This window comes from Capricornis sumatraensis, chromosome 16 (assembly GCF_032405125.1).
Source record: "Capricornis sumatraensis isolate serow.1 chromosome 16, serow.2, whole genome shotgun sequence".
Taxonomy (NCBI): Eukaryota; Metazoa; Chordata; class Mammalia; order Artiodactyla; family Bovidae; genus Capricornis; species Capricornis sumatraensis.
In genome coordinates this window covers 9,544,485-9,566,106 of record NC_091084.1, presented here as the reverse complement: position 1 = coordinate 9,566,106, position 21,622 = coordinate 9,544,485, and the positions used below count along the sequence as shown (strand labels likewise).

The window sequence follows — 21,622 nt, the reverse complement described above, 5'->3', positions numbered from 1 at the left end:
TGACAGGATACCAAAAGAGGAACTCCCCAGGTCATTAGGTGCCTAATATTCTACTGGAGATAGGTGGAGAAATAACTCCAGAAAGAATGTAGGGATGGAGCCAAAGCAAAAACAATACCCAGTTGTGGATGTGACTGGTGATAGAAGCAAGATCCGATGCTGTAAAGAGCAATATTGCATAGGAACCTGGAATGTCAGGTCTGAATCAAGGCAAATTGGAAGTGGTCAAACAATAGATGGCAAGAGTGAATGTCGACATTCTAGATATCAGTGAACTAAAATGGACTGAAATGGGTGAATTTAACTCAGATGACTATTATATCTACTACTGCGGGCAGGAGTCCCTCAGAAGAAATGGAGTAGCCATCATGGTCAACAAAAGAGTTCGAAATGCAGTACTTGGATGCAATCTCAAAAAAGACGGAATGATCTCTGTTTGTCTCCAAGGCAAACCATTCAATATCACAGTTATACAAGTCTATGCCCCAACCAGTAATGCTGAAGAAACTGAAGTTGAAAGGTTTTATGAAGACCTACAATATTTTTTAGAACTAACACCCAAAAAAGATGTCCTTTTCATTATATGGGACTGGAATGCAAAAGTAGGAAGTCAAGAAACACCTGGAGTAACAGGCAAACTTGGCCTTGGAATGTGGAATGAAGCAGGACAAAGACTAATAGAGTTTTGCTAAGAAAATGAACTGGTGACAGCAAACACCCTCTTCCAACAACACAAGAGAAGACTCTACACATGGACATCACCGGATGGTCAACACCGAAATCAGATTGATGGAGCCAAAGATGGAGAAGCTCTATACAGTGAACAAAAACAAGACCAGGAGCTGACTGTGGCTTAGATCATGAAATCCTTATTGCCAAATTCAGACTTAAATTGAAGAAAGTAGGAAAACCACTAGACCATTCAGGTGTGACCTAAATCAAATCCCTTATGATTATACATGGAAGTGAGAAATAGATTTAAGGGTCTAGATCTGATAGATAGAGTGCCTGATGAACTATGGAATGAGGTTTGTGACATTGTACAGGAGACAGGGATCAAGATCATCTCCATGGAAAAGAAATGCAAAAAAGGAAAATGGCTGTCTGGGCAGGCCTTACAAATAGCTGTGAAAAGAAGAGAGGCGAAAAATAAAGGAGAAAAGGAAAGATATAAGCATCTGAATGCAGACTTCCAAAGAATAGCAAGAAGAGATAAGAAAGCCTTCTTCAGTGATCAATGCAAAGAAATAGAGGAAAAGAACAGAATCGGAAAGACTAGAGATCTCTTCAAGAAAATCAGAGATACCAAGGGAACATTTCATGCAAAGATGGGCTCAATAAAGGACAGAAATGGTATGGACCTAATAGAAGCAGAAGATATTAAGAAGAGGTGGCAAGAATACACAGAAGAACAGTACAAAAAAGATCTTCACGACCCAGATAATCATGATGATGTGATCACTAATCTAGAGCCAGACATCTTGGAATGTGAAGTCAAGTGGGCCTTAGAAAGCATCACTACGGACAAAGCTAGTGATGGAAGTGATGGAATTCCAGGTGAGCTGTTTCAAATCCTGAAAGATGATGCTGTGAAAGTGCTGCACTCAATATGCCAGTAAGTTTGGAAAACTGAGCGGTGGCCACAGGACTGGAAAAGGTCAGTTTTTATTCCAATCCCAAAGAAAGGCAATGCCAAAGAATGCTCAAACTACTGCACAATTGCACTCATCTCACATGCTAGTAAAGTAATGCTCAAAATTCTCCAAGCCAGACTTCAGCAATATGTGAACCATAAACTCCCTGACGTTCAAGCTGGTTTTAGAAAAGGCAGAGGAACCAGAGATCAAATTGCCAACATCCACTGGATCATGGAAAAAGCAAGAGAGTTCCAGAAAAACATCTCTTTCTTCTTTCTTGACTATGCCAAAGCCTTTGACTGTGTGGATCACAATAAACTGTGGAAAATTCTGAAAGAGATGGGAATACCAGACCACCTAACCTGCCTCTTGAGAAATCTGTATGCAGGTCAGGAAGCAACAGTTCCAACAGGACATGGAACAACAGACTGATTCCAAATAGGAAAAGGAGTATGTCAAGGCTGTATATTATCACCCTGCTTATTTAACTTCTATGCAGAGTACCTCATGAGAAATGCTAGACTGAAAGAAACACAAGCTGGAATCAAGATTGCCGGGAGAAATATCAATAACCTCAGATATGCAGATGACACCACCCTTATGGCAGAAAGTGAAGAGGAACTAAAAACCTCTTGATGAAAGTGAAATAGAGTGAAAAAGTTGGCTTAAAGCTCAACATTCAGAAAACGAATATCATGGCATCCAGTCCCATCACTTCATGGGAAATAGATGGGGAAACAGCAGAAACAGTGTCAGGCTTTATTTTTTGGGGCTCCAAAATCACTGCAGATGGTGACTGCAGCCATGAAATTAAAAGATGCTTACTCCTTGAAGGAAAGTTATGACCAACCTAGAGAGCATATTCAAAAGCAGAAACATTACTTTGCCGACTAAGGTCCGTCTAGTCAAGGCTATGGTATTTCCAGTGGTCATGTATGGATGTGAGAGTTGGACTGTAAAGAAGGCTGAGCGCTGAAGAATTGATGCTTTTGAACTGTGGTGTTGGAGAAGACTCTTGAGAGTCCCTTGGACTGCAAGGAGATCCAACCAGTCCTTTCTGAAGGAGATCAACCCTGGGATTTCTTTGGAAGGAATGATGCTAAAGCTGAAACTCCAGTACTTTGGCCACCTCACGTGAAGAGTTGACTCATTGGAAAAGACTCTGATGCTGGGAGGGATTGGGGGCAGGAGGAGAACCAGACGACCCAGGATGAGATGGCTGGATTGCATCACGGACTCGATGGACATGAGTCTGAGTGAACTCCGGGAGTTGGTGATGGACAGGGAGGCCTGGCATGCTGCGATTCATGGGGTTGCAAAGAGTTGGACACGACTGAGCAACTGAACTACTTACCCCTATTATCTTTAAGGTATCCTAATCTCTGATGTCCTGTCTCCTCCTAGAGCCATCTGGAGAAACACAACCTAAACACCAACAATTCCTCAAAGTCTACTTCCATCAAGAAGTCTCCAGGGTCCCCTAGTTGAAATTAATCTTCCACCCTTTCTGTCACTAATCACCTTCCCCAAATCCCCATATTTGTCATGAACTTGTATCACATAACTTATGTGAATGATTGTGAAGCCCTGTAGGGGTTTTAAAAAGCCATGCTCTGTCCTTCCAACAGCTTGTGCATGCATGCTAAGTCACTTCAGTTGTATCTGACTCTTTTCGACCTCGACTGTACCCTGCCAGGCTCCTCTGTCCATGCTATTCTCCAGGTAAGAATACTGGAGTGGGTTACCATGCCCTTCTCCAGGGGATTGTCTCCAACCCAGGAATCAAACCTGTGTCTCCCGTGTCTCCTGAATTGGCAGGCAGGTTCTTTACTACTAGCACCACCTGGGAATCCCCTTCTAACAGCTTAACTGTACTTTTCTCAAAATCAGCATTCAATGTATCACACAACTTACTTATTTTGAAATTATTCCAAATATAGAGAAGGCTGGGATTGAATTCATATATACTTCAGTGGATCAAATTTATTAATAAAATAGGAAACACTGCATGTGTCCACTCATGCATACACACAGGCACATGTGCACACACATAAACTATGAGCAGGAGTGAAAAAATCTGAGGGCAGTCTTTGTGTGGATGTTGTCCCTGGGTTCCCACCAGCTTCCTCAATAGAAACAAGGGTAGTTTAGAGTAGCTGAAGGACGGATTACTGGGGGGTTTTAAATTCATATAGTCTAGTTGTTTTCAAAGCTTTTCTCCTTCCCAATTCTCCATCTTCTCTCTCTTTAAGGGGTACATTTCTTGGTAAAAATGATATCTTCCCAAAGCTTATCAAAGATAAAACAGATACAGCAAACCATTCTGTTTGAAGGAAGAATTTCCATGTTATGTTTTCTGGGGACCCCCAGGTGTTGCCAAGCATAGTTCGAAATCCTCCATCTAGTCCAGTTTCTCCACAAGCAGAGAACTCCTCCACAGGGTGGAGCCTCTGCCTGAATAGGTCCTGAATTACTCCTACTGAAGACTGCCCATCCCATTGTTGAGTTTGCAGGAAGTATCCCTTCACTGTGAACCTGTCAGTACTAATTCTGCCCTCAAGAGAATGGAATCTGCTCCCTCCAGCTTTAAATTCCTTAAAATTTAAAAAAAAAGCAAAAACACCTGTGCATTCCTTAAATTTATTCTTCTAAAGAAGAGGTGGGTTTCCCATGAAGTGAATGAAATTTAAACTCTAGGATGCCTTATTTGCCCAGGATCCTCCAAAGTCTCTGTTTTGTCTTCTTCTTCTCTAAATGGGGCCCTCCAAAAAACTAAATTTCAGGCTCCACAATCCCTAGGTCCCACCCTACCTCCCACCCTCCAGAGTAAGTTTCTTCAGTCCCAACAGGGGCTTTTCTGTGGAGAAGCCACTCACTTTTCTGATGGATTTCCACTTGGAATGCTCCCTATTTTGCCAATTGCCTGCAGCTGTGGTCTAGACAGAGTGTGGCTCAGGGACGTAATTACAGCCCTTGCCTGCAGTCCTTCCCTCCTGTTGAAGAGTCAATCCTGCATTGCATTTCCTTCCTCCACACTCACACTGGACATTAGGCTAAAACTGCTGCTTAAGACCTTTTCCTGTGAAGTGTCATCAAGCACATGTCCCCCTCCCTGTGTTCCTGTCTACCCTTCTCATTTCTCTTGCTTTGAGCTTGCCATTCCGTCTTGTTAAGATCTCCTGAAATGCAGATTCCACCATTCAGCTTTTCAACTTTTCACTAAAAATTATATCAATTTGCTTTTTGTGACCAATAATGTCAGTCTATTCCTTCAAACCAGCTAGCATCAGACCTAAGTAGGCCACTTAATGATTATTTTCAGAAGGTACAACAACTTTCAAGAAAATTCAAGAAGAAAAATAAATATCAGTGTTAGAAACTGAACCAGGAGTCTAACACATGCTAAAAAGTACCAGTTGTCCATTCTGAGTTGTTCATTGTTTTCCCTTTAAATGAACACTGAGATCATCTCCAAATCTCAAATATAATGGTTATTGGCCCAGTTGTTCCAAGGAAAATGCTTTTATTCATAAAATTAAAAGTTAACATTCTTGGTTTAGGTTTCCAGGTGAAAAAAGAAAAAACTTTTAATGCTTATATTAAAATATTAGCATGAGAAGAGTAAATTATGTTTGATAAAGAATAAGATGAACATGGATGCACATGTATATATGGCTGAGTCCTTTTACTGTTTACCTGAAACTATCACAACCTTGTTAACTAGCTATGCCCCAATACAAAATAGAAAGTTTAAAATAAGAAAAAGAATAAAATGAACATTCATTATATCTAATCCCCTTACATAAAATTAAATGCTTTCAAAGTTTAACCTTGAATGAAAGAGTCGTATCTTGATTAATATCTTTTCAGTAGGAAATACCACTTCCATATAAAACATAAGAACTCTTAATGAAGAGTTTAATAATAATCATAGCCATTTGAAATTTATTAGACATTTCCAATGTGCCAAGTACTATATTATGTATGTTACACATACTAACATGCACAAAATATGATGGCATATAGGCATTTAGCTTAAGATAAAGGCAATGTCCAAATGATCATTCTTATTTTAAATCAGATATTCAAAGTGAGATATTAGAGCTTTATAGCATAAGACAAATCAATTAAATTAGAAAAGAAAAAGTGGACAATCAAACTCTTCTTTATCAAAGGTTTACCTTAGTAATGCAATTCACATGTTAAGACACTGTATTTCTCCTTGGAACATAACCAGGAAATGAAGTGATTCAGAAGTTTTGAATAACTCTCAATGCTGTTTATTACCTCATATGCATTTAAAATGCTCATAAGGTAATATGTATAGTGCTTCATAACATTTCAATTGATTATCCTATCAGCCCCAGAATAAGGAAGCCAAGATGATATCCCTTGCCACAGAAGTGACATAAAACCGACTACAGATGCTTCTCCAGATCACCAGGGGAGAACCAAGCTTACGGACTGCCAACGGTTTTGGATAAAGATTCATTGAGCTCTCTTCTTACATCCTGCTCCACATATCTACCCTGCAGGACTTCCTGCATAGTCGGGCCCTTATGGAGACAGCTGAAACTTTGTCCACAGCCTGGCTTCTCTCTGGGGTTGCATTTCCTATTACTTTGTAGACATCGTCACCTGGAAATTCCATGGCACTTCAAAGTCAATCTCAAGCAAAATTCCTTACCAGCTTTTCATTCTCCCAGTCTCAATCCTTATCTTCCCTCTGTATTCTTCCTCTTAGAGACTTGCAGTCAGCACCTTAACCCAAGGCAGAATCCACAGCTCTCCCTTTCCACGTGCAATACATTACCAGGTTTTTTGAAGAGTATCTTTTACAAAGCTCTCAAGTCCTTTCCTCACTCCCTGATTTCTGGCCCCACATTCCACACATGGATCACTTCAGTTGTCTCTCAGCCTCCTGACCCGCCCTCTCAAAGCCACCCTCTATCTCACAGCCAACTGTGTTTTATAAAAGGTGAGGAATCACAGCACCAATAGCTGAAAATCAGCCTCTGACCATGTCTCCTCCCCTCTCTCCCATCACTCACATACATAAATGAGCCTGTGTTATAGCTGAGCCTAACACATGACTTGGCAAATGAGGTGCCAAGTGTGGACCTAGTTCCACATCTTTGCCTTCAGCATTTTGATTCATGCCTCATAGTGTCCTTCAGTTCAGTTCAGTCACTCAGTCGTGTCTGACTCTTTGCGACCCCATGAACCGCAGCACGCCAGGCCTCCTTGTCCATCACCACCTCCCAGAGTCCACCCAAACTCATGTCCATTGAGTCAGTGATGCCATCCAACCATCTCATCCTCTGTCATCCCCTTCTCCTCCTGCCCTCAATCTTTCAAAGCATCAGGGTCTTTTCAAATGAGTCAGCTCTCCTCATCAGGTGGCCAAAGTATTGGAGTTTCAGCCTCAACATCAGTCCTTCCTTACCTCCCCATAAACAGTAGGATTAACATCCCCTTATCTTCAAAGTCTCAGATTGAATGTACTGTCTAGGGAGACCTTCTCTGCCCCTTCCACATCCCACCCACTCAGATTTAGGTGCCCAATCTGTGTATGTTCATAACCCTCTAATAGCTCCTCAGTAATATTATTTGTCACATAGTTTTCTTTATTGATTTACTTGTTGACCTGCCTGCCCCCTTCCAGCAGACTTAACTTCCTTGACTATAAGGACTACATTTTATTCACATTATTATCCTCAGTAGGTAATAGCTACTGAGTCTATTCATTTATAAATATCCAGTTGAAATATCTTTTATTTTCATTATATTTAATGTCAGGCAATATGGATGACTAATTATAAAGACAGCCTAGTAATTGAGACTGCATTCTCTCTGTTTCACTTTCCATCTGGGAGACCTAAACCCATAGTGTAGACATTATTATTATATGATAGATTAGACCACTAAGGCACAAAGACAGTGTGTAATGTGATGGATGTAAAATGATCTGAAGAGTTCTTAGTACATAACAAATGTTCAATAGATGTGAGTGGCTAGGACCTTCTGTTCCTATTAAATTGCAACATAAAATCATACGGTTATTTTTAAGCTTGAAGTCACAGCTGTCCCAAAATACGAACGGCAGTTTTTCATCACTGGCAAGGTTTGATTCATACTATCTGGTTCATTTTCTTCCTGTGTTTTTCTTGGAAATCTAAAAAGCTTGTGGCATGTGAGATAACTGTGGTACTGAAAATGAACCCTAGATAACTTCACTTTAAAAACACAAAATCATGTTGTGCAGAGCATTGTATTATGCTGCATACATTTATATAACTGACATGTGAGAGAACAGGTGTCATTCAGTTCTATTGCTATGGCTGCAAAAATAAATGATGAGAGAAAGTCAGTCTTTACCTATTACCCAGGAAATAATGAGCATCTCCATCCATGAGAAGCAGGATGTTTTCATCCTGAACAGCTGTTTTGCATGATCTGTGCTGGTTTCATTAGGAAGGATTTTGGTGCCTTCGAATCTGTCAGCTGCATTCATGACTAGCAGTCCCAGAAAAATGGTGAAGGAGGCAGCATGTGCCACAAACTTCATGAATGGTCCACGCATTATCTTCCCCATCTGCCACAAAACACACCAAAAGAATGTTGAGTGCGTTTTGCAAAACACACATGTCTATACACAAGAACAAACATCTGTGCAGTCCAATGTTCTTCTAAGATAATTATGTACATTTATAACTGATAATAGAAAAATAATCCTTTATGCTAATATAAAATTTTGTCTCATTGCTCATCTACATATGCTGACATTTGGGATTGATAGTTAAATAAGTTCACTTCTATAAAATAATATTTAAGTTCTTAAAATATATGTGATACTGACAAAATTAGTATAATAACAAAAGGCAGAGCAGAGTATAACAATTATTCATGAAAAACAAACTAATTTAGTAGGCATGAAGTATTGAAGAAGCAGCAATGAAAATGTTAAACTGAATCTACTTTGCCGTGTATACACCCTTGGTTGATATTTGCCTTCTGGGCTTTCCAGGTGGCATTAGTGGTAAAGAATCTGCCTATCAATGCAGGAGACACAGGAGACGTGGGTTCAACCTCTGGGTCAGGAAGATCCCCTGGAGAAAGAAATGGCAACCCACTCCAGTATTCTTGCCTGGAGAATCGCATGGACAGAGGGACAGAGGGACAGAGGAGCCTGGCAGGCTACAGCCAATAGGATCACAAAGAGTCAGACACAACTGAAGTGACTTAGCTCTAGCACTGTCCACATATGTATTTCAATGATGTGGGTGCGAAGAACTGACTCAGTAGAACAGACCCTGATGCTGGAAAAGATTGAAGGAGGGAGGAGAAGGGGACAATGGAGCATGAGATGGTTGGATGGCATCATCGACTCATGGACATGAGTTTGAGTAAACGCCAGGAGTTGGTGATGGACAGGGAGGCCTGGTGTGCTGCAGTCCTTGGGGTCACAAAGAATCAGATATGACTGAGCGACTGAACTGAACTGTTGTGGGTGCAGGTCAGGCTTCAAGTGATAGTGTATGTTGGAGATACTGTAAGTGGAGCAGAAGTCAGGAGGAGAGGACGCCCAGCAAAGGGCAAGACAGCAGGGTAGGTCCTGTCATGCACTAGATCAATGTCCTGGAATGACCCTGCATGAAAGTCCAACATTTTAGTTTCAGGTTCCAGTTTCATTCCCTCATTAGCAATGAGTGAACTTCCTAAATTATGTGAAAATCAGAGTTTTCATATGAAATATGCGGACCATAAAGCTCCCGTGCATCAATAGTGCAGGAATCATTCCCATCTGAGATGCACACATCCTAGTCAGAGCAGAGGGATGGTGTGTGCCCAAGATGTGTCTCAGGGGCTCTGTGTACCCCTGGAATGGTAAACAAAACTCAGTACACACATGTAAGGATATTTTTTACATAGGAGAGAGCTCATAGCTTTCAAAAGCTTTTTAAGTTAACTGATTATTACAGAAAAATATAGAAATTAATTAAATACAAAAATTAATAATACCACCACCACTTATCCAGTACTAAGTACTGTTTTAAGTGCTTTATTAATTACATGTAACTGTTACAACAATACAAAGGGGTATATGCTGCTGAAATGCCCATTTTACAGATGAAGAAAAAGAGGAAGCAAGGTCCAGAAACTAGCTCCTTAAGTGGTAGAGCTGGAATTTGAACTTAGGTATACTTGGGGCTTCTCGGGATGCTCAGCTGGTAAAGAATCTGCCTGCAATGCAGGAGACCTCGGTTCAATTCCTGGGTTAGAAAGTTCCCCTGGGGAAGGGATAGGCTACCCACTCCAGTATTCCTGCCTGGAGAATCCCCAGGGACAGAGGATCCTGTTGGGCTACAGTCCATGTGGTTGCAAAGAGTCAGACACAACTAAGCAACTAAGCACAGCTATTTGTTTAAGAATTAATGTTTCTATTTGGTTTACAACACAATTTCTTATTTTCTAATGGAAGTACATATGCATGTAAATTCTTAGGAAAAAAAAAGGTTCTAAGATTTTTAACAAAGCTAATTGCTATAATGGAAGAAATGCAATCAATATTCTCTGCTCCTACAAACTTTATCGGTCTATATGGTTTTCAAAATCATAAAAGTTAGAGCTAGAATGAGTCACATAGCTTAGTCCTTTCTCTCTTAATTAGAATTTTCTTTAAAATTTTTATTGGCATATAATTGCTTAACAATGTTGTGTTAGTTTCTGCTATACAACAAAGTGAATCAGGTATACGTATATACATTTTCCGTTCTTCTTGAGCCTCCCTGTCCCAGCATCCCAGCCCTGTGAATCGTCACAGAGCACCGAGCTGAGCTCCTTGTGGCATCAGAAGCTTCCTACTGGCTGTCTGTTTCATCTGTGGGAGTGCACACATGCCAGTGCTGCTCTCCCAGTCTGTGCTGCCCTGCCCTTCCTCTCCTGTGTCCACAGGTTCACTCTCTGTGTCTGCATCTCTGTTCCTGCCCTGCAAATAGGTTCATCAGTACCATTTTTTCCAGATTCCATTTTTATGCAGTAATGTACAATATTTGTTTTCCCTAACTGAGGCCAGGCAGAATGTCATGTTGTGCATGTGTGTGTGTGTGTGTGTGTGTGTGTGTGTGTGTATCTAGATTAATAAATCAATCTAGTTTTAAGTCAATGGATCCATACAATTAGATATATTGCAGAGCCAATCCAAAATTAATTTGTAAAAGGTTGCTGTAAAAATCATGTCTGAAAAGCATACTTCTCTAAGTAAATGTTCCTTAGCGTGAATCAAAGCATTTTTTTGTGTTTCTTTATAATATCTCATTTAAATAGAACTCTCATATAAAGTTGAAACAAATGGGAGAGAAAATAGGACTGATTTCCTTTTGCCTATTGTCCTTAGCCATGTTTTTCTTTAAATATGGACTGTTAAAAACTGAACATTAATGCAACTTTTCCATAGTGTACGACATATACAATTTAAATTTGACATTGTTATATATACAATTTATTGTGACTTGGCTATTTAATCATGTATTATATAAAGTTTAATCATGTGTATGAGCTTTATTTAATCATTTACTGCAAGGTTCAATATCTTTCTGGTGAAAAAAATCTATTGTTATAAATATTAAATGAACATTTTTAAAGTTCTCAATTTATTTGACTGTTGCGGAAAACTGGGATTGGGGCATTGACTATTAGTAGTGAAGTCTGTGAAAAATTTATTTATTCCCTGCCTTGTTCGGGGGAGAATCAGAGGCAGCCTTCAAAACACAAAATAACAAAAACTCAAGAAAGCACAAACTAAAACAGGAGCAGGAGAAGAGAAAAGGCTAGGGATGTAAAACAGAGTGAGAAGAGAGCCACCCACGTGAGAGTGGACCTTAAGTCTGAGAGGCCTGGAGCTTGCATTCAGCTGTCTGAACACATCTCAAGCCAGTATTCAGCCATCCAGGGCGATAAGCTGCACCTCCCTCCTGAGCAGGCTCACTCTCGCTCTTCACGGGGTTCCAGGCCCTCTGCAATTGACCCCTTCATTCTATCCAGGGGGCAAACAGGAGAATCAAACCAAGCACTTTTGTTGCTTATTAAAGGTTGTGGCTTAAAGAAAAAATTAAACAAGAAAACGCATAAAAAGTTGGCTTACAGGAAACTAAAGTGATGTGTGTGGATATTCATATTTTCCATTTATTATCACAAATCATTGAGAGTTGCATTTCCCTATAGAGAGATTCAGTGGACTTTAGGAACCAGAGTTACTCCTTTGAGTTTACTATGAGTTACTCATAGTAAAATTTGTCATCTATAAATTCTGTGATGTAAACAAATTTCTAAAAAAAAAAACTGTAAAGAATAATTGACCAAAGTGAAAAACTGATGAAGTTTCAAAAGGGAAGGGATATTTGTATCCCTATGGCTGATTCATGTTGAGGTTTGACAGAAAACAGTAAAATTCTGTAAAGCAATTATCTTTCAATAAAAAATAAATTAATTAAATTTTTTAAAATCACACCAGGAAAAAAAAAAACTTGTTGGGCAAGGTCTGTATTTCACTGGTATGATTTTCTGGCTACAATATTCATTCCCTTTTTGGGAACTATAGCCCAGATATTATGCTACGAGTTGTTGCCCTGACTTTCAGTCCTTAAAGCTGAACAAATACAAGTTAGAAAGATGGTTTTACAAAACAGATTGGCCTTAGATATTCTAGCAGCCACATAAGGAGGAACTTGTGCTATTATTAATACCCAATGTTATACACATATACCAGATATGAGTACTAATGTTACTCACTTTACTAAACACATGAACAAAATGAATCAGGCTATGGATACTCCTGAAGCTGCAGTCACCTCACTTTAGGAAACGTTAACCAGCTCCGCATGGTGGAAAACTATCTTAATCATAATAATTCTAATTGTTCTGTTTTTGCTGTTTGCTTTACATCTGTACTTTGGCCATCTCATGCAAAGAGTTGACTCATTGGAAAAGACTCTGATGCTGGGTGGGATTGGGGGCAGGAGAAGAAGGGCACAACAGAGGATGAGATGACTGGATGGCATCACTGACTCAATGGACGTGAGTCTGAGTGAACTTCAGGAGTTGGTGATGGACAGGGAGGCCTGGTGTGCTGCAATTCATGGGGTCGCAAAGAGTTGGATACGACTGAGCGACTGAACTGAACTTACATCTGTAACTGTGTAACTGGATTTGTTTCTCGCCGTCTGAAAGCTTTTAGGTTACAAAAGGTGGTTCAAGTTCCTACGAGTGCCACAGCCTCCTCCAACTATTACTTGGGGCCCCTGGATCAGAGACCCTCCATATGAGGTTTAGTAGAATATGTTGCCTCAATGATTTAGGGACCACGCCCCTCAACAGCAGGAAGTAGTTATGTAAAGAAAACAATGCCCCTTTCGCTTGGCAATATAATTCTCCTAAAAGAAAAGGGGGCAATGAGAGAGTGAATTCCTAGGCAGATTGATAAAAAGTCCAGGGTCCCCAAGGAGAGAGGGGTCTGGGGTTTTTGAGGAAGACATAGGAGTCTGGAATTCTCAAGGAGGAGGAAAGGTCAAACTTTTTTTTTTTTTTTTCCTCTACATTCCTTAGTCTTAGTTACATAAAACACTGTTGTTGTTGTTTTTAAGCCCAGAACTGATGATTACATAAAAAAAAATTCAGTTTAAACTCTGTACTAGGGATTATATAACAACAATGTAGCCTGCTTGAGGACAGTTTTTGCTTCCTGAAAACCTTCTGACTAATCCTGGTATCTTAGAACATATATATTATGGGAGTGGGTTTGGTAGGGTCTTTCTATTGTTAAGTTCTAATCCTGTCATCCTAAAATGTAAATTGTGGGAGTGGGTCTAGTAAGATCTTTACAACCTTGAGACATTCTATTGATTTATTGTAATAACTAATGTAAAAAGTATATAACCCCCTTGCTAACACTAGTGAGGGGGGCATTCTCCATCCCCCTTCTGATATCTGTGTCAGAAGTTTTTCTGTCCCTTTGCACTTTTATAAAACTCTGCTACACAAAAGAAAAAAAAACAAAAAAACAAAACACTGATGTACCTGAAAAATGACTGAAAGGAAGAACTTTAAATTTTACATCATATTCTTTTTAAGTATGTATTTGTGATCAAATAGCTACTAAATACCAACAGTAAATAAAAAAGGTTGAAGCTAGTTCTAACTGAAGCCAAAATGATTTGAAATCACAGCATGACCTATTTTTACTATAATGAGCATAAAACATATTTGGATTATGGTGGAAAACAGAGCACAAGTAAGGACAAAAAAGAATTTCTTAAAGAGCAGACTTGAGGAATGAAAACCAAGCTCTAAACAGAAACAGGGACTCTGTCAAGGTGCATAGGCCTGCAATTTGATCTTGTATAATTTTCATGGGTGTTTTTGAATTTTTAAGTATTTAAAACAGTATTTTGAATTAAAGTATCAATATAGCCTGAGTAATTTTCTCTTATTAAAAAAAAAAAACACAATTCTCTAAGCTGTAATATTTATATCTGTATCAATAAAGGGGAAATATAAAATATATTTTATAATCATCCTTCAAACCCTAAATAAGAGTCAGTAAAATAGATTTTAGATATGAGAAAAAAATACATTGACAGTGTCCTTTTAATTTGATTATCTGCCTTGATGATCTAAATGAGGATGAAAAACAGATGCCAGAAAGAAACACAGTTAGGGAAGAAGAAATAGTGAAGGAAATCAGGTTGATTAGGATTTAATCAAAAATTAAGAAATGTGAAACTCTAAGGACTGCCAAAAATAGTCTGTCAAACACCAAACCCTCTGAAAGGCATTATGTTTTTGAGATCATTATGGAGAGGGGCAATTATTCACTTTAGAAAATATATTACAGCTTAACTGATCACAGATTAATAACAAGCATAATTCAGTATAAATCTCTGAAGAACCCGGATATGTGTGTAGAAGCAGAATAGAGACCACATACATAGATGTGGCCTATGTTCTAGTAAGGAGGATTAATTAGTTTTTTCAAAATGAAATCTGTCATTCCTATGAAAAAAGGAAAAAAAGGAAAAGCTTAACTTCCTAGAAAAAAAATCCATGCAATAAATTCTAATTCTAGTAAATATCACTGTTTTCATTTTATTTTCCTTCTTTATATTTTATTTATGAATCAATTTTTGGCCTTTATGGGGCAAACATTTATGATGATAGATTTTACCCTCAGGAGAAAATGCCCAGTTTCTAGCAGTTCCTATCTTCATCACTGGAAGTAATGATGAAGCTCCCACTATGTGAAAAAGGCTTTGCACCAGCTTCTTACTATAAGCCACTTAGAAACATTCCTATAAGGTTAAAGCATCAAATATGTGACTAAATAATAATTTTTTTAAATGTTGGCAATAAATAAAAAAACAATGGCAAGATGTTTGGACCCATGTGAAAATAAGCCATATCCAGGTTTAAGAACAGCAAGTGATTCAACTGGCATATCTACATAGCACATAAATAGATGGTCCAATACACATTTTAGCTACATAGCTTCAGAATTATTTAAGTTTGACTCTCAGAGTTGAAACTTAAAAGATTCCAGAAATGTGGCTTCCAAAATATGAAGAATAAGATTGTTGGCAATGCAAGGCAAATTTCTATGCCTGTTAAAGAATGACAGGTCAACATATTCCAAACTTGTTCTGAAAGGCTAGGTTCATTTGAACAAACCAGTTTCATCAAAGTCTGGGCAGAGGGAGTCTGCTAAAAATAAAAACAAACAAACAATAAAAGCTATTTTTGCTGTCAGGTTACAATGTGTACTGTCCTAAAATAAATCCTCTTCATTGAAACAAGCATTATAGGAGTATTTACACAATTGTCCTTTATTTATATTAAGATTTATTAGTTAAAATAAATGATAAACAAAAATTTTCATCTCAAATTTTGCCAGTGGGGGGAAAAACAAAAGGAAATGTTCTTTTAGGATGTTATTTGAATTTCTGCTCAATGCATGCTTCATTAAAAATGTAGAAATATATGCATAGAAATGACTAGAGAGAAGACAAATAGGAATAATCTAACTGATGTTTTCTTTCACATATTACTAACAGTGATATTACAGGTGAATTTTTTCTTTCCATTGCTTTTTTAAAATTTCTTATAGCAAATGTTATTTTTATAATGTGAACCCAACTCTGACTTCCTGACATTTTTGTTTAAGAAATAGAATTTTCCCTGCTTAACTGAATCTGATACATAAACCAGACAGACTTTGAGGGGCTGACAGAGGTCCCGGCTTCACAGACGTACCTTGCTGCACGGAGCGAACCAGTAAACGAGAGCCAGAAAGGGCAGTCCCACCGCAACGGCGAGGACCACGAGGAACTTGACCGCCATGGTCTGCTGCCGCAGCCCAGAAAGGTTCTCATACCATATGGACAGGAGCTGCTGTTGACAGTTTGGATGGGCTACAAACTAGCAGGGGGTAACAAAACATTTAACAGCTTGATTAAAGAAGGTTTCAGCATAAGCTTTTTTCTTGTATTCTAATATTAGGTTCTATCCTTTCTCATAAAAATTATTGTTAGAATTAAAGAACAAATGTAAAATATGTAGGGGACAGGTATCAAGCAATGTGGCAGGAGGTTCTAATACAGTTTATGTAAATTCAAGGATTCAAATTTACCAAACTTTTCTTTAGGACTAATGGACTTTCAAAGCATAGACAAATTTTGAAAATTTAGTGTTATAAAAAGCTTCATCCATATTTTATAAAAGGACTTTTATGATTATGCACTTTTTCCATCTAGAGGGAATTAGATATAAAGATCTTGCTAATTTATATGTCTAAATACTTTTTTTTAAAAAAGTACACCACGTTTTCGGCACTGACCTAAAGTGCTAAATGCATTTTATACTAGATTCCCATTGCATATGATCTTATTATGGACTACCTATTCTATTCCACTGATATATTCCTGTGCCATAAGCTCTTTCAAATAAGAATATTATATAATTAAATTTTAGAATTTTTACTTTTCAGAATATTTTATTCTCATATACTTAATTTTTATAGATGAACACTACATATGACAGAGAGCATTATTTAATATACAAAAAGCAAACATCCAAAATAACAATTGCTAAAGAATATTAAAAGGTTAGACAAAAAGACAGATTATATAAAGGAACTTAAAATGTTTCCTAAGTATGGTTAACAGTCAAAGACAATTAAATCAAGATACAGTGTTTGTCTTTGTAGAATGGTAAGGTTTAATGATACATGAGTGGAAGAAATAAGGCCATCTATACATTGTTGACATGTGTACCTTTTTTGAGGGAAATTTATAAATGTATTGAAATAACAGAAACTTAAAGAAAATAATGGACACCCTTAAACAGTAAATGGATTAAATGAACATAATGCTATAAATCAGCACAATGATATGTAGGCTTTGAAAAGGTTGAGTGGATGTTTACATACTAATATGTGAAGATGTCCAAGATGAATCTATGGAGAAAAATAGAATACTGACTATTCTCCATTAAGAAATAGGAAGACATAAAGGGGTTATGTCTATACTGTTTGAAAGCCAATCATAAGTCTGTATTACTTTTATTATAAAATCCACCTTTATAAACTGGTTTTTTTAATAAAAAGGGAGAAAAATCAAATCAACACAATTAGAAATGAAAATGGAGAGATCACAACAGACAACACAGAAATACAAAAGATCATAAGAGACTACTATCAGCAATTATATGCCAATAAAATGGGCAACATGGAAGACATGGACAAATTCTTAGAAAAGTACAATATTCCAAAACTGAACCAGGAAGAAATAGAAAATCTTAACAGACCCATCACAAGCACGGAAATTGAAACTGTAATCAGAAATCTTCCAGCAGACAAAAGCCCAGGAACATACAGCTTCACAGCTGAATTCTACTAAAAATTTAGAGAAGAGCTAACACCTATCTTACTCAAACTCTTCCAGAAAATTGCAGAGGAAGGTAAACTTCCAAACTCATTCTATGAGGCCATCATCACTCTAATACGAAAACCTGACAAAGATGCCACAAAAAAAGAAAACTACAGGCCAATATCACTGATGAACATAGATGCAAAAATCCTTAACAAAATTCTAGCAAACAGAATCCAACAATATATTAAAAATATCAAACATCATGATCAAGTGGGCTTTATCCCAGGGATGCAAGGATTCTTCAATATTTGCAAAGCAATCAATGTAATATACCACATTAACAAAATGAAAAATAAAAACCGTATGATTATCGCAATAGATGCAGAGAAAGCCTTTGACAAAATTCAACATCCATTTATGATAAAAACCCTCCAGAAAGCAGGCATAGAAGGAACAACCCTCAACATAATAAAACCTATATATGACAAACCCACAGCAAACATTACCCTCAGTGGTGAAAAATTGAAAGCATTTCCCCTAAAGTCAGGAACAAGACAAGGGTGTCCACTCTCACCACTACTATTCAACATAGTTTTGGAAGTTTTGGACACAGGAATCAGAGCAGAAAAAGAAATAAAAGGAATCCAGATTGAAAAGAGGAAGTAAAACTCTCACTGTTTGCAGATGATATGATCGTCTACATAGAAAACCCTAAAGATTCCACCAGAAAATTACTAGAGCTAATCAATGAATATAGTAAAGCTGCAGAATATAAAATCAACACACAGAAATCCCTTACATTCCTATACATTAAAAATGAGAAAATAGAGAAATTAAAGAAACAATTCCATTCACCATTGCAACGAAAAGAATAAAATACTTAGGAATATATCTACCTAAAGAAACTAAAGACCTATATATAGAAAACTATAAAACACTGGTGAAAGAAATCAAAGAGGACACAAATAGATGGAGAAATATACCGTGTTCCTGGATCGGAAGAATCAGTATAGTGAAAATGAGGATACTACCCAAAGCAATCTATAGATTCAATGCAATCCCTATCAAGGTACCAACCGTATTTTTCAGAGAATTAGAACAAATAACTTCACAATTTTTATGGAAAAACAAAAACCTCGAATACCCAAAGCAATCTTGAGAAAGAAAAACGGAACTGGAAGAATTAACCTCCCTGACTTCAGTGTCTACTACAAAGCCACAGTCATCAAGACAGTATGGTACTGGCACAAAGACAGAAAAATAGATCAATAGAACAAAATAGAAAGCCCAGAGATAAATCTATGCACCTATGGACACCTTATCTTTGACAAAGGAGGCAAGAATATACAATGGAGTAAAGACAATCTCTTTAACAAGTGGTGCTGGGAAAACTAGTCAACCACTTGTAAAAGAATGAAACTAGAACACTAACACCATACACAAAAATAAACTCAATATGGATTAAAGATCTACATGTAAGACCAGAAACTATGAAACTTCTAGAGAAAAACATAGGCAAAACACTCTCCAACATAAATCACAGCAGAATCCTCTATGACCCACCTCCCAGAATACTGTAAATAAAAGCAAAAATAAACAAATGGGACCTAATTAAAATTAAAAGCTTCTGCACAACAAAAGAAACTAAGCAGAGTGAAAAGACAGCCTTCAGAATGGGAGAAAATAATAGCAAACGAAGCAGCTGACAATTAATCTCAAAAATATACAAGCAACTCCTGCAGCTCAATTCCAGAAAAATAAACTACCCAATCAAAAAGTGGGCCAAAGAACTAAACAGACATTTCTCCAAAGAAGACATATTGATGACTAACAACCACATGAAAAGATGCTCAACATCACTCATCAGAGAAATGCAAATCACTACCACAATGAGGTACCATTTCGTGCCAGTCAGAATGGCTGCTATCCAAAAGTCTACAAGCAATAAATGCTGGAGAGAGTGTGGAGAAAAGGGAACCCTCTTACACTGTTGGTGGGAATGCAAACTAGTACAGCCACTATGGATAAGAGTGTGGAGATTCCTTAAAAAACTGGAAATAGAACTGCCTTATGACCCAGCAATCCCACTGCTGGGCATACACACCGAGGAAACCAGAATTGAAAGAGACACGTGTACCCCAATGTTCATCGCAGCATTGTTTATAATAGCCAGGACATGGAAGCAAACTAGATGTCCATCAGCAGATGAATGGAAAGAAAGCTGTGGTACATATACACAATGGAATATTACTCAGCTATTAAAAAGAATACATTTGAATCGGCTCTAATGAGGTGGATGAAACTATAGCCTATTATATAGAGTGAAAAAAGCCAGAAAGAAAAATACCAATACAGTATCTGTTCAGTTCAGTCGCTCAGTTGTGTCCGACTCTTTGCGACCCCATGAATCGCAGCACGCCAGGCTTCCCTGTCCATCATCAACTTCCGGAGTTCACTCAAACTCACGTCCATAGAGTCGGTGATGCCATCTCGCCATCTCATCCTCTGTCATTCCCTTCTCTTCTTGTCCCCAATCCCTCCCAGCATCAGAGTCTTTTCCAATGAGTCAACTCTTCGCATGAGGTGGCCAAAGTACTGGAGTTTCAGCTTTAGCATCATTCCTTCCAAAGAACACCCAGGGCTGATCTCTTTCAGAATGGACTGGTTGGATCTCCTTGCAGTCCAAGGGACTCTCAAGAGTCTTCTCCAACACCACAGTTCAAAAGCATCAATTCTTCGGCACTCAGCTTTCTTCACAGTCCAACTCTCACATCCATACATGACCACTGGAAATACCATAGCCTTGACTAGATGGACCTTTGTGGACAAAGTAATGACTCTGCTTTTAAATATGCTATCTAGGTTGGTCATATCTTTTCTTCCAAGGAGTAAGCATCTTTTAATTTCATAGCTGCAGTCACCATCTACAGTGATTTTGGAGCCCCAAAAAATAAAGTCTGACACTGTTTCCACTGTTTCCCCTTCTATTTCCCATGAAGTGATGGGACCAGATGCCATGATCTTCATTTTCTGAATGTTGAGCTTTAACCCAACTTTTTCACTCTCCACTTTCACTTTCATCAAGAAGAGGCTTTTTAGTTCCTCTTCATTATGAAAAGGCAAAATGATAGCATACTGAAAGAGGAAATCCCCAGGTCAGTAGGTGCCCAATATGCTACTGGAGATCAGTGGAGAAAAATAATTCCAGAAGAATGAAGGGATGGAGCCAAAGCAAAAACAATACCCAGTTGTGGATGTGACTGGTGACAGAAGCAAGGTCTGATGCTGTAAAGAGCAATATTGCATAGGAACCTGGAATGTCAGGTCCATGAATCAAGGCAAGTTGGAAGTGGTAAAACAGGAGATGGCAAGAGTGAATGTTGACGTTCTAGGAATCAGCAAACTAAAATGGACTGAAATGGGTGAATTTAACTCAGATGACCATTATATCTACTACTGTTGGCAGGAATCCCTTAGAAGAAATGGAGTAGCCATGATGGTCAACAAAAGATTCTGAAATGCAGTACTTGGATGCAATCTCAAAAATGACAGAATGATCTCTGTTCTTTTCCAAGGCAAACCATTCAATATCACAGTAATCCAAGTCTATGTCCCAACCAGTAATGCTGAAGAAACTGAAGTTGAATGGTTCTATGAAGACCTACAAGATCTTTTAGAACTAACACCCCAAAAAGATGTCCTTTTCATTATAGGGGACTGGAATGCAAAAGTAGGAAGTCAAGAAACACCTGGAGTAACAGGCAAATTTGGCCTTGGAATATGGAATGAAGCAGGGCAGACTAATAGAGTTTTGCCAAGAAAATGCACTGGTCATAGCAAACACCCTCTTCCAACAACACAAGAGAAGACTCTACACAAGTATATCACCAGATTGTTAACACTGAAATCAGACTGATTATATTCTTTGCAGCCAAAGATGGAGAAGCTCTATACAGTCAACAAAAACACGACCGAGAGCTGACTGTAGCTCAGATCATGAACTCCTTATTACCAAATCAGTATACTAATGCATATATATGAAATTTAGAAAGATGGTAATGATGA

The 21,622-nt window shown here is 38.1% G+C and overlaps 1 protein-coding gene across 1 annotated transcript in view; it reads right to left on the bottom strand.

Annotated features, from left to right (window-relative positions):
* TRPC6 (transient receptor potential cation channel subfamily C member 6) overlaps positions 1 to 21,622 on the bottom strand; it is a 156,902-nt gene that overhangs the window by 23,801 nt on the left and 111,479 nt on the right. The window contains exons 4-5 of the mRNA XM_068988535.1: positions 15,942 to 16,106; positions 8,016 to 8,232 (exon numbers count right to left, since the gene is read on the bottom strand). Of these exons, the coding sequence (XP_068844636.1) occupies positions 8,016 to 8,232; positions 15,942 to 16,106 (382 nt within the window). The remainder of the gene's footprint in view (positions 1 to 8,015; positions 8,233 to 15,941; positions 16,107 to 21,622) is intronic.